We start from the raw sequence: 13,713 nt of genomic DNA on the forward strand, positions 1-13,713 counted from the left end.
TTTCCAAATATGACACCCATATCAAGGTCACTAACATGGTCAATTCTAATGAACACATATTCATTGAAGGCCTAGTAGGCTTAACACACTAAGGTGTTGTGGGAATAATGTAGTTTGGAAAAAGGAAATTAAAAGACACACAGAGTGTAGTGCTTTCTTTGTAACTTCTAGATGTAGTGAAAAATGAGGTTTAATCTTCATATTTTTATGTTCTTAACTAGAAGTGTTTATTTCTTGTATAATTTGCATCTTGTTCTATTAACACCTTTGCTGTCCTCTTCTTCTTCTGCTTTACTTGCCTCCTTGCTGTTCCTCAAACATGCCAGGTGTTTTCCTTACCTAGAAAGCTCTTTCCCCATATACTTGCCTGATCTACTCCATCACTTCCTGCAACATTTTGCTCAAATGCTATCCTGCTCAATGAGGCCTACCAGGACCATCCTAAAATTGCAACCCATTCCTCATTCCTCTTACCCCACTCTATATAATGTATAATTTACTTATTCTAATGATCATATCTCCCTCCAGTAGAATGCCAGCTTCATTAAAATAAAACTTTTTAAAAAATCTGTTTTGTTTACTGATTTTTCTCAAGCACCTAGAACATCGCTTGCCACTCGGAACTCAAAAAAATTTGTCCAATGAATGAATGCTCTTTGCATTGGATTTTACACTCCCTATTTCCAAGTTCAATCTTTCTTTCTATTCAACTTATTTTCCTTCCATCCATACTATTCTACATATTCATATACTGGGTTTTTGTTTTGTTTTCTTTTTTGGAGGGGAGGTGAAGAGTGGAGATGGTGTAATTTTAATTACAGAAAGGGATCTTATAAACCCATCACTCAGTCACTAGTTTTTCTCACCTATTTAAATTTTTTTAAATGTTTATTTTTGAGAGAGAGAGAGAGAGAGAGACACACACACACAGTGTGAGCAGGGGAGGTGCAGAGAGAGAGAGGGAGACACAGAATCTGAAGCAGGCTTCAGGCTCCTTGCTGTCAGCACAGACCGGCTCCAACCCACAAACTGAACCCGGAGATCATAAGCTGAGCCAAAGTCCAGCTCTTAACAGACTGAGCCACCCAGGCACCCGGATCCTACATTCTTTTTAATACTTGCATAATGTTGCATCGTGTGATATGGGCACACATGTCTGTCACTACTTTTCACCTTGGAAGACCCCATCCCTGGTCTCCCTCATTTTCCCTTTCACCTACCACTATTTAACCATTCATTTTATGCTTATGCCCAACAGTCCCGAAACACAGTGACCACTCAGTAAGCATTTGTTGCTCCACAGTTCTGTTCTTGACAGAGATTTGCTTTGTGCATTCTTTGACAGGGAGAGGTTCAAGGGACAGAAGAGGGCGGTAGTGAAGAAGTAAGGTGCTTCACCTGAATAGATGGGGAGTAAGGCGGCGAACTTGGGTGAGCCTCCGCCCCTGGTGCCTTTGTTATGTCCCTGAAGCAGGGTGCGAGGCCTGCCTGGGCACCGGGCTGACCACGCTTGGGAGCTCCTGGAGCGACGCGCAGAACTGGGATGCTGGAGCCCGCGCCAAACTGGGATGCTGGAGCCCGCGCCGGCAGGAAGCGGACCTGGGCGGGGCTCGGAGGGGCAAGGCCGGCCGGGGGCGGGGCGTGCAGAGCGCGCAGACTCGCAGCAACTGGCCGACGGTGGGACGCTCGGAGCTGACTGCTGCGCTCCGGTGGCCATGGGGCGCACGGCTGGGCAGCTCGGCTCGTCGCTTCTGGGGCTGTGGCTGCTGATGGGCAGCTGGGGGTGCCCTGGGAGCGCCGAGCTGCGGGCCCCGCCGGAGAAGATCGGTAGGTGAGGGGTGGGGCGGCGCGGGAGGGTTGCTGGAGCGCGCCCGGCGCCGGGCGGCCGCTGCGCAGTGCACCAGGCCCGTCGGCTGCGAAGCCCGCCAGGCCACGCGCTCCGAATCCTTCTCGGAGGTCATAGTCTTCTCGGCTCGCCACTGTCGATGCCCCAGGGACCGCGTCTTCCCGGGCGTGTCGATGTGCCCACTTGGGGAACGGGCCATGGAGGGGGCCTTGGGGTGGGCGGAGGGCAGCCAGGCGTCCCTGCAGCCCCTTGTTCTGGAGGCCTGGGGGCTGGGGAGGGGGAGGCCCCTCTCCTCATTCCCTTGCTTCACCTTTGGGAGGCCAGTCTTCTGGTTTGTTCTGGAACTACGAGCCACCTCGCTGTGCAGATGACAGGCGCACGCGGCCGTAGCACACCGAGCAGTGCCAACAAGCTGACCCTGTTTGCTTCCCTTGATAGGCTGAACTGGAACCCCATTTCCATCACCTGCTTTGCCGAGGTGGGCCTGCTCCTAGAGGCCCTAGCTTGCACAATTTCCCTATCTAGGACTACTACACAGCGGCAATAATCCACTCTAAAGTTTCATTCATGGTTTTTGCTGCGTTTGTTTTGCTTTTTTTATTCCCGGTAAAGCTTTGTTTTGTGGGAACATTAACCTATCTATATTAATGAGACAGAACAAATCTTAGTAAAAATGGCGGCCACTTTATTGGAAATACGTGCTGGAAAGGCCCACCTCCTCTGTTCCCATGCGCTGGACACAAAGAAGGGTGTGCAGATCCAGTGGTGCCTTGACAAAGAACTGTGAGAACCCTTGGGGATCTGGCAAAAAAAAAAAAAAAAAAAAAATTCTAATGTCCATTTGCACGTGAATGTAATACCACTTTTGTCGGGGCGAGGGGGTGGGCAGCGTCTGCCTAGATTCACAGAGTTTTAGCTTCACAGCAACTGTGACTTGCCTCCTGTGCCCAGCTTCCCTAAATTGGTGATTATAGCCTTAAGTAACATCTGTTATTCAAAAACAAAACCCACATAGCTGGGTGAGAGGGAAAGAAACTGTTCCTTTTTTTTCCCCACCCATAGCAATTATTGGAGCTGGAATTGGTGGCACTTCAGCAGCCTATTATCTGCGGCAGAAATTTGGGAAAGATGTGAAGATTGACCTGTTTGAAAGAGGAGAGGTGGGAGGCCGCCTGGCCACCATGACTGTGCGAGGGCAAGAATACGAGGCAGGAGGTTCTGTCATCCATCCTTTAAATCTGCACATGAAGCGTTTTGTCAAGGACCTGGGTATGTCATTTGGTCTTAAGAGCTAAGTGGATTTCTGTGTGACCATCCATGGATATTTTTATCAGATAGGGATCTGAAGTTTTTCTGCTTAGTTAATTGTTTTTTACAGAGAAGTTGGCAAAACTATTTTCCTCACTTTGCTGCTAGCAATTAGTACAAGTACAAGTTTAGTTAGGAGCCACTTTCCCCGTAATGGGACACTAGTTATCTGTATCTTCAGTTATCTGGAATTACAGCCATTGGGCGGGGGCGGGGGTTGGGGGTAGGGTGGGGTGGGGATGGTTGCTGTTCTCAGTTCTTAAACCTCTGGGTTCAAGCTGAAGAATCAAAGAATGGTTTGAGTCCGTAGAAACCTTGTGTACTCATTTTACAGCTGGGGAAATGAGGCCCAAAGTTTGAAATGTCTGGCTTAAAGTCACTCACACAGGCATGGGTGCAGACGTGTGCCTAGAACCTGGAACATATGACTACTTCCCTGCCACCAGAGGAGCTAGACAGGTTGTGAGGAAAGGCTAGCAGGCCTCTGCAGGCCCTTTGCTCAGGGAATATTGTGTAATTTATACCTCCTTTTAGTTATTTGAAATACCCAATTATGCAAAATAGGATTTGCACAGGAATGGGGATGCCTCCTTTCCCTTTGCTGCCTTCCACATCTCCTATGGTCTCTTTCCTTCCTGAGGACAAATGTATGCCAGGAGCAACTAATGCTGGTCATACTCCTGTCTAACATTTGTTTGGAAGTTGAATTCAGTTGGTATTCTGGCATTTTCCTTTCACTTTTTAGTCTTTTGCAACTAAAAATAGCCAGTCTAATTTTGACATATCTGCATGAGCATCTGACCCATCTAAATAGATATCTGCTTTTGGACAGTATAATGAATGAGCAGTGTATTACATGCTGTTCTAAAGATAGAGCTCCTTTAATATGTTTTCTGAGAACTGGGGGAAACCTGGAATTCACTGACTTCAGAGTATCCCTGATAGCTTCAGATTACCTTCTTTCTTTTGGTCAACACAGAAACCACTGACTTAGCCAACCCTTTCTGTTTTTGCAGGTCTGTCTACTGTTCAGGGCTTTGGTGGCCTAATGGGGGTGTATAATGGAGAGACTCTGGTGTTTGAGGAGAGCAGCTGGTTCATAATTAACATGATTAAACTAATTTGGCACTATGGATTTCAGTCCCTCCGAATGCACATGTGGGTAGAGGATATATTGGACAAGTTTATGAGGTAATTTTTTCCCCTTCCATTTAACCTAAGACCTTTTAGTTAGATGGTCTTTAGAAATTCTAATTTCTTGAAACAGTTCTCTACCTAATTTTAAGGTCTGTTTGTAAGATTGTTAGACAAATGGTTTATATAAAGTATGCAGACTGTTTATCCACTTGAAAATTAAGAGAGTAATTTTTGCTTCTGACTGTATTTTGCAAATACTTATTTAGTTCTGCCACACACTCTTAAATCCTCTACAAATGTTAATGCTTTGAATTCTTATGACACCTCTCTCAGGTATAGTTATTAGCTTCTTACAGATATGGAAGGTGGAGGCACAGAGGTTTCAAGTGTGCAAGTACACTCACCTAGTGAGTGGTGGAACTGGAGTTCCTACCCAGGCATTCTGGCTCCAGAGTTCTCACACTTAATCTCTGCACTGTGCTGACATTGTATGGATGAATGAGGTAATGTGTGAAAGAGCTGGTAGAAAGGACCACAAAACTTAAATGAACTTTAATTGTGACATGATGTTTCAGTGAGCCAGTAGCCTGAGGCAGAGTATCAGCTGTGTGCCCCAAGAATTTAAAAATTCCAGCACTGTTTCAGGTAGTGAGAATACAGGTGGCACTCCCCACCCCCCCCCCTTTTAAAAATATTTTTATTTATATTTGAGAGAGAGAGACGGCACAAATAGGGGAGGGGCAGAGAGAGAGGGAGACACAGAATCTGAAGCAGGCTCCAGGCTCTGAGCTGTCAGCACAGAACCCGATGCGGGGCTCGAACTCCTGAACCATGAGATCATGACCTGAGCCGAAGTCGGACGCTTAACCCACTGAGCCACGCAGGTGCCCCTCCACTTTTTCTTAAGTGTTTCTGTATTTTCAAACTTTTCTGTGTATATTGTTTTGGTAATTAGGAAAAATAAAATAACTGGTCTAACTTTGAAAGATGCAGCCTTCTTTTCTTTTCTTTTTTTTTTTTTTTTTACTTTTCCCAAGGCCATTGGCCTGTGCTAATTTTTACGCTTGTTGACAATTTTAGATGCTGGAGAAATTCAGCTTGTAAGTGCTAAGGATATTTCATTACTATGAATGTTTCAATGTAGTAAAATTGTTAAAAAAGGTAAAATTACATGTCATATGATTAAGTACTGACACGGACAGATTTAAGGGTTGAGTAGGATAAACACACTCTAGCTTTTTAACTTAGGGTAGTTGGGGATTTCTTTCTTCCTTTAGTGTTTATTTTTGAGACAGAACATGAATGGGGGAGGGGCAGAGAGAGAGGGAGATACGGAATCTGAAGCAGCTCCAGGCTCTGAGCTGTCAGCACAGAGCCCCACGCAGGGCTCAAACTCACAGACTGCGAGATCATGACCTGAGCCGAAGTCGGAAGCTCAACCGACTGAGCCACCCAGGCACCCTGGGGATTTCTCTTTCTAAACATCACTGTTGGGATGATTCCTTGAACACCTTTCCAGTGGGCACATTAAGGTCAGCTACAGTGCAGATTATTTTAAAGTAGTAATCTTTCATTCATTCACCAAATATTGACTGCCTAATTATGTGCCAGGCACTATTCTGGATCCTGTGGATGTAGAACCTAGAACACATCCCTGTCCTCAAAGAATATACGTTCTAGTAGAGAGACAAGCAATAAACCAGTAACTAAGAAAATATATAGGACTTGGGTGGAAATAGCCAGTAACTTTGTAGAGAAGGTAGGTGGCATGTTGCTGCATGCTCTACAGGAAAATCAAGTTCAGATGGCACCAGATGCAGACCTGCCTATATCTGTTAGTTTTCTTACCAGTGGCTTGCTTGGCATGTAGAGAATTGCCCTGGGAGAAATTAAGAAATCACTTTTAAAGTGAATTCTGGATATTATAGTACTGTGAAAAAGACCCAGTGATGGGATACATAGATTATACTTTTTTGTTGTTGTTTAAATAAACTCTACACCCAGTGTGGGGCCCTAACTCCTGACCCCAGAGATCAAGTCACATCATCTATGGACTGAGCCAGCCAGGCACCCCTACTATTTTCAAATTTAGAAAACAATTACCAAACTTCCTTGAATTACTGCCTCTCTGGTCTTTAGTATTTGCTTACACATCAAATATATAGCACTGATCCTTATGTTGTTCAAAGGGCCATGCATCCTACATTTGTTTCTTCCAATAAATCAAGAACATGTTTACTTTTTGAGAGAGGGAGAGCACAGAGCCCAACGTGGGGCTCAATCTCAGACACTGGGAGATCGTGACCTGAGGGGAAATCAAGAGTCAGATGCATAACTGACTGAGCTACCCAGGTGCCCCTTAACATTTCTTGATCTGAGACTGATCCTTTCACTTACTCCTAACAAATATTTTGAATGTTTTACTCTTTTCTCTCTCTCCTTTCCCAAATCCAGTCTGTCTTTAATCCTATCAGTTTTTAAATTTTATTAATTTTTTTTAATGTTTATTTTTTGAGAGAGAGTGAGCAGGTGGGGTAGGGGCATAAGAGAGGGGGACAGAGGATCCAAAGTGGGCTCTGATGACAGCAGCGAGCCCAATGTGGGGCTCGAACCCGTGAACTACAAGATCATGACCTGAGCTGAAGTCAAGACACTCAACTGACTGAGCCACCCAGGTCCCCTAATCCTATCAGTTTTTAAAATGTATGTAGAATTCCACCACTTCTCACTAACATCACTGCTACACTTTGATGCAAGGCACTATTAACTCTTGTTTGTATCGATGGAGTAGCCCCCTGTGGTAGGCTGAATAATGCCTCCCTGCCCCTGCAAGATGTCTATACCCTAATCCCTGGAATCTGTGAACGTGTTACCTTTCATGATAAAAGGGACTTTGCAGAAATGATTTCGTTGGGGATCTTGAAATGGGGAGATCATTCTCACTTATTTAAGTGGGCCTAGTGTAATCACAAGAGTCCTTGTAAGAGGGAAGCAGGGGGATCAGAGTAGTAGGAAATGTGATGATGGAAACAAGAGGTTGGAATGATGCTAGGAAGATGTCACAAGCCAAGGAATGCAGGTGGTTTATAGAAACTGAAAAAGGCAAGAAAATGGAATCTTCCATCAGAAATTCCAGAAGGAACCAGCCTTACCAACACCTTGACCCACTACTTTCTGGCCTTCATGGTTTCTGATGAGTAAGTAGCTGTTAAATCTTATTGAGAATCCCTTTTTCTCTCAGTCTGTTTTGTCAAGTGAGAACTCAGTGTTTTCACCCTCTACTTTTTTTAAGTTCCTAGGGATTGATATGGTTGGAAGGAGTGAGTTGTTCCTCAGTTTGGGCACTGGTATCAATTTTTCCCACAAAAATGTATTCAATGTTTTATATACTATACTCACTGGTAGATAGGAGGTAATACTGAAATGGATGTGACATTTCCCTGCTCAAAAACTTTACAACTTTGAGAGAAGAAAATTGTAAAAATTCTCCTCCTGGGATCACTGAGAGAGCTCTTTCTTTGGCACCTATTTCCTCCTTTGTTTCATTACTTATCTGTGCATATGCCTTATTACCTATACCTAACTGTAAGCTCCTTGAGGGAGAGGAATCCGGTCTTTCTCATTTTTGTATCACTTGAAAAATAACTTTTCTCATTTTTTCACTTGAAAAATAACATTTTGAAGTCAGCATCAACTAATTTATGTGGATATTCTTTTAAGTTCGTGAAGTTCAAGAAAATATCAGGTGGGATTTTCTAAAAATTAAGTAATAGTGCTGAATGAGTGGCATGGGTACTGTGAACTGGGAAGTTGGGCAAAACTTTGCAGAGCAGGTGGGGTTCAAGCTGAAAGAAGTGTGTTCTGGTTGGAGAGAAGAGCTAATGTAGTGTTGGAGCAACATGCAGAGCATTTTCAGGTATCAGTGAATGGGTCAGGTTTGTTCAGTGGAGGGTAAGTGTGTGGTTGAGGGCACAGGGGGCAGCTTGTGCTTGAGCCTTCTACTTGTCAAGAGACTTTCAGAGTTCTTTTACTTGTTTCTCTGTCTGCAGTTAGAGCAAAGGCAGTTAGACTTGATGAATTTGGCTCTAAAATCCATTCCTTTTTTTTGGTCAGGAGTTTATTTACTAAGCAGCAGTAAGAAGTTAAAAAAATTTTAAATCTTTATTTATGAGAGAAAGAGACAGAGTACAAGCGGGGGAGGACCAGAGAGGGAGACACAGAATCTGAAGCAGGCTCCAGGCTCTGAGCTGTCAGCACAGAGCCTGAAGTGGGGCTTGGACCCACAAACCGCGAGTTTGTGACCTGAGCTAAAGACGAATGCTTAACCAACTGAGACACCCAGGCACCCCACAAGTTGTTTTTTGCATAAGCTGATGACAAAAGATGTGTTTTAGGTTTCTGAGAGATTCATAAACGTTTCAAAGAAACAAAACTGGAAGCAGGTAGGTAGATCAGTTATTCAGCTTGGTAGTCTGAATATAAATCCTGAGTTAAGATCAGGGAAATGAGAATGAAGAGAGATGTTGGGAAGACTGGAAAGGTTTTCTTTTTTGATGGGAGAAGCAGAAGTGAAAATATTTAAATTTGGAATTAAATGAACTGAGGATGACTTGTGGGATGTTAGCAGTGAACTAACATCCCAGCCTACATTTTGGCTGGGATAGGGGGTGGGTGGAGAGGATCAAGCCTGGTGGAAAGATAAAGTTTAATTTTAGAAATGTTTAACTGCTGCTGGAAGATAAAAAGTTGAAGGAGACATATGACATACCCACTTCTTTAAAAGTGCTCGCAGTGACCTTATTAATGCAGAAGAGTACACAAGGACAGTGTACTTCCAGAGGTGGGAGTAGGGATGGGGATAAGAACTTCTGGGATACCCAGGGAAGATGGTGACTGAGGTGCATCTTACATGATAGGTAGAAGTTCAGTAGAAGGAGATATGAAAAGTTTGAATCTTATGATGCAATTTCCCTTCCCATCTTGTTTGGTGTTTAATGGCTATTCCTCTTCTTTTCAAAAGGATCTACCGCTACCAGTCTCATGACTATGCCTTCAGTAGCGTAGAAAAGTTACTACGTTCTCTTGGAGGGGACGAATTCCTTGGAATGCTTAACCGAACACTTCTTGAAACCTTGCAGAAAGCAGGCTTCTCTGAGAAATTCCTCAATGAAATTGTTGCTCCTGTCATGAGGGTCAATTATGGCCAAAGCATGAACATCAATGGCTTTGTGGGTAAGCCCAGGCTTGGAATATTATGGATATTAGCTCACAAAAGGGCTTACCTGATGTATGGTGACTCCTTACTTTAGGCTATGAATTAGAGAAGACTTACCTTTTTCTGAAACCTCAGACATTGTTGGCAAAATTGTGTATATGTAGATCTGTGCATTTTTAGGGGGAGAGAGTCCTTAGCTTTCATAGAGATTTTGCCCTCAGGGGCTATTTGGCAATGTCTGGAGACATTTGGAGTAGAACTCACCTGAATTGGGAAGAGAAAGTAGGTAGAGGGACTTTTACAGAGTCAGAATTAAAATACATTTTTTTTTTTTTCCTACCACTGACAGGGGCAGTATCAATGTCCTGTGCGGATTCTGGCCTTTGGGCAGTAGAAGGTGGAAATAAACTTGTTTGCTCAGGGCTCCTTCGTGCATCCAAAAGCAACCTTATAACTGGCTCAGTAATGTACATAGAGGAGAAAACAAGGACCAAGTGGACAGGTGAGCCTGAAATTCTATTTTATTGTTCCTGATTTCCCCTCTAGAAAATAATTGCTCAGGGAGAAAAACCACTCTTCTGTCATCTTGTACTCATTTCCAAATGATGGAATTATAAATTGTGTGTATGTTGTGCCACATAGAAATATTCCCAAATGCACTCAAGTACAGTGGCATGTCTCCTTGGAATTAAAGAATAATCTCATTCTTAAAAGTAAAAATTCCGTATTTTTTACTTCCTGACAAGGTATTCAAGAGTCAGACACTTAACTGACTGAGCCACCCCCGTGCCCCTAAAAGTCTTTTTAATTCCTTAGAATTATACCTTAACTATTTTCTACTTTATAAACTATTAACATAATTATTTTTGGAAGGTATAAAGTATAGTGTGCTAGAAAGACTAACATGAATGCTTCTTTCCTCTAGGAAATCCCACAAAGATGTATGAAGTGGTCTACCAAATTGGATCTGAGACACGTTCAGACTTCTATGATATCGTCTTGGTGGCCACTCCATTGAATCGAAAAATGTCCAACATAACTTTTCTCAACTTTGATCCTCCAATTGAGGAATTCCATCAGTACTACCAACATATAGTGACAACTTTAATTAAGGGGCAACTGAATTCAACTCTTTTTAGCTCTAGAGCCTTAGACAAATTTGATCTCAGTACAATCTTAACCACTGATAATTCAGATTTGTTCATTAATAGCATTGGGATTGTGTCCTCTGTAACAGAAAATGATAATCCTCAACCATCAACAGAAAGGGCGCATGTTTGGAAGATCTTTTCTCAAGAAATCCTCACTAAAGAACAAATATTAAAGCTCTTTTTGTCTTATGATTATGCTGTGAAGCAGCCATGGCTTGCATATCCTCGCTATAAGCCTCCAGAGAAATGCCCCTCCATCATACTCCACGATAGACTTTACTACCTCAATGGCATAGAGTGTGCAGCAAGTGCCATGGAGATGAGTGCCATTGCAGCCCACAATGCTGCTCTCCTTGCTTATCATCGCTGGAATGGGCACACAGACATGATTGACCAAGAGGACTTATATGAGAAACTTAAAACTGAACTATGAAATGATACTGATCACTTTCTTTTCCCCCTCCTGGTTCCAAATGGAATATCACTGGCAAAAGAGAACACAATCTGAGCAGAGATGATTTTGAATCTGATATTTTGCCATATATTAGTACTGTTTAACAAAAGTAATCCCAGCGAGTCATGAGAAAATAACAGGTTTCTAATTAAGCATGAAGGAGTTAACTACTATCTTTATACCATCTCCAAAATTTCTTAACTCTTCTTTTAATATCTGCCAACAGTATAGAATCACCTGAAGTTTGTTAAGCATGTGGTTTCTCTAGCTCCTCTGGAGATTCTGATTCACTAGGTCTGGTGGGTGGAGGCCCTGAATTTATTTCAAGCTGAGCACTTGAGAAAGAATTTAAAGATGTTAACTTTTAGTTGGGGACTAGTTCATTTGTGCTTCACAGCTGGAAGTGACCTTCAGTCAGATAGTTAAAACTTAACTATTAGAGCTGGTATCCTATGCTTGGCTTTAATTTATACCTTTTTTTCAAAGTAGATGTGCCCATGCTAGAAGCCTTGACTTTCTGAATATTCTTTGGATTCCTTCCCCCCTTATTTTATTAGGGGTGAAATTCAGAAGCCTTAGGAGTAGAACTTTGTCATACAAAAATCTCAAGTAAAATGAAAGCAAATACAGGCTATTGATTTAAGAAATTGGCAGTCTATTATCAAATCCTCACCTATGGAACTTTAAGAAATATTGAAAGACCCCCATGCAACCAGAGATTCTGATCTAATGGATTGAGGATAGGATCTCAGCATTGTAGCTAAAAAGTTTCTAAGGTGCAACCTGGGTTGAGAATCACTAATGTGGGGGTTTAAGATGTCTCCAAAGGGTTTTTAGTGCCTTAAAAGTCCCAAGAAACTGAATGCATTATCAAAGCAGGTTCATTTTTGTGAAGAATCATTTCTCTCAATAAGAACTCTAGTAGTAATCTTGATAGTAAGCACTGACAGACAAGAGGCAACTTAGATTTCTCCAGAGCAGTTGACACTAGGAGATCCAGAATGACACCACAGTTGGTCAAATCCAGCATTATGTTCAAACTTAAATGCTTCTAAAACTACTGTAGCATTTGGGGTGAGAAACCGGTTGCTGAAATCTTGTTTTTAAGGCAGTTCTCAACTTTGGCTGCACACTGGAATAATCTGTAAGAGTTTAAAGCTTCTCAAATGATTCTAATATGCAACCAAACTTAAGAACCAGTTCTACATCTATCATACAAAGATCATGAATGGCTGTCTCTCTAGTCACTAGTAGGACAAAACAAGTAAAAGCTTGTGAATTCTAAAAGTAACTATAACAGAAATAAGTATCGTTGAGAAAAAAAAAGTCCATCGCCAGATTATGGCAGTAGATATTCAGCAAAATATTGATTCTTACTTAAAATGATTTTGTCTCTACTATAATTGTGAATATTAATATGCTGATAAAACTGCCAAGATATATTTGATGTAAAGGCGGTGATTAAATCTATGCTCTGTCAAAAGGTCAGCTTTTTAAAAATTTTACTTGTTAAGACGCAGTCACATTTTTTCCCCCTGTGGTTTTAATGAAGACAATATTGTAGAGAATGTAATATTGTGTTATATATATGTTAAAGATTGGTGAATAAAAACTGGTAATAGTTAATTTCTATTACTCACAGACTTATTTTGTGATATCTGTATTTACTTACCAGAACCCCAATTTAAAACGTTGCTGTTGTATCTGATTGTTTTCCAAAAGGGCACTGGAAATTGCTTCCTCCAAGAGCAAAACATATTATCAACATATCAAGCATAAGATGAAAATACGCATCTCTGTTAAGTTCCTACGTGATGCTCTTGGTCTAGGAAGCATGCTTAGTACAACCAGTTCTATAATTTAGCTCTATGTGGTTGCAAAAAATGCCTGTCCATATCAGTGAAAATTTAAAGAGCTGCCAGAGAAGAGTAAAAATGTACTAGACTTGACATCAGTTCCCCTTACTGGGATTAAGTTGGTTTGATCGCTCTAGCTATTTTGTTGTAAACATTTTTTTATAAACCAGAAAAAACATTTTAGAGATACATATAAGCCATCCATTATGTTGTGGTTTGCAAATATCTTACATACTCACCCGAATATACATTTTATAGTGTTAAAGTGATTTAAGATTTGCAGGCTTTTTTACCAGATCACAAAAAGTACAGCATCTGCTTGGTAGGTTTCTTGAAGTTAGGTTTATGATATAACCATCTGTAATGTATCCTTTCATCTGAGTTTGTGCGCCATAAAATTTATGACCTAGATGAATATATTATGGGCAGCATTATTTCTATTCTTTATACTCTACAAAGAACCACAAAACACTGGAATGTTTTTCTCTAGAGTTCTATTTCTATTCTTGTATTCAAAAAATCTTCCCTGTTTATGTTCAAAATAAACAACTATATCGTTACTTCCTGTGTTTTACTTCAATTGCAGTATACTTGGAATGTAGATGTACTTGGAAAAGTCAAGAGTACATCAAAACTACTACAAGAGTTTTGAAAATTACAGTTAATGTTTCAGAAGAAATCTGCTCAGGTTTGCAGGTTCTTTATCTTTCCATTAAAAGATGAAAAAAAGCCATCCTAGCCATGCT

General features: G+C 41.6%; 1 protein-coding gene across 1 annotated transcript; it reads left to right on the forward strand.

The window, feature by feature from the left end:
• The first annotated feature begins 1,647 nt into the window (after positions 1-1,647).
• Positions 1,648-13,336, forward strand: PCYOX1 (prenylcysteine oxidase 1). The gene is made up of 6 exons (XM_049651634.1): positions 1,648-1,827; positions 2,909-3,115; positions 4,171-4,345; positions 9,312-9,523; positions 9,856-10,008; positions 10,432-13,336. Exons 1-6 carry the CDS (start codon positions 1,716-1,718, stop codon positions 11,088-11,090), a joined length of 1,518 nt encoding a protein of 505 aa, XP_049507591.1. The 5' UTR covers positions 1,648-1,715; the 3' UTR covers positions 11,091-13,336.
• Positions 13,337-13,713: the final 377 nt, after the last annotated feature.

This window comes from Panthera uncia (genome assembly GCF_023721935.1).
Source record: "Panthera uncia isolate 11264 chromosome A3 unlocalized genomic scaffold, Puncia_PCG_1.0 HiC_scaffold_11, whole genome shotgun sequence".
Lineage (NCBI taxonomy): Eukaryota > Metazoa > Chordata > Mammalia > Carnivora > Felidae > Panthera > Panthera uncia.

Excerpts from the sequence above, each read along its gene's own strand:
- PCYOX1 (XM_049651634.1), top strand. The coding sequence starts at position 1,716 with ATGGGGCGCACGGCTGGGCAGCTCGGCTCGTCGCTTCTGGGGCTGTGG. Across the intron at positions 1,828-2,908 it reads GGCCCCGCCGGAGAAGATCG|CAATTATTGGAGCTGGAATT; the intron begins GTAGGTGAGGGG and ends CCCCACCCATAG. Across the intron at positions 10,009-10,431 it reads AACAAGGACCAAGTGGACAG|GAAATCCCACAAAGATGTAT; the intron begins GTGAGCCTGAAA and ends TCTTTCCTCTAG.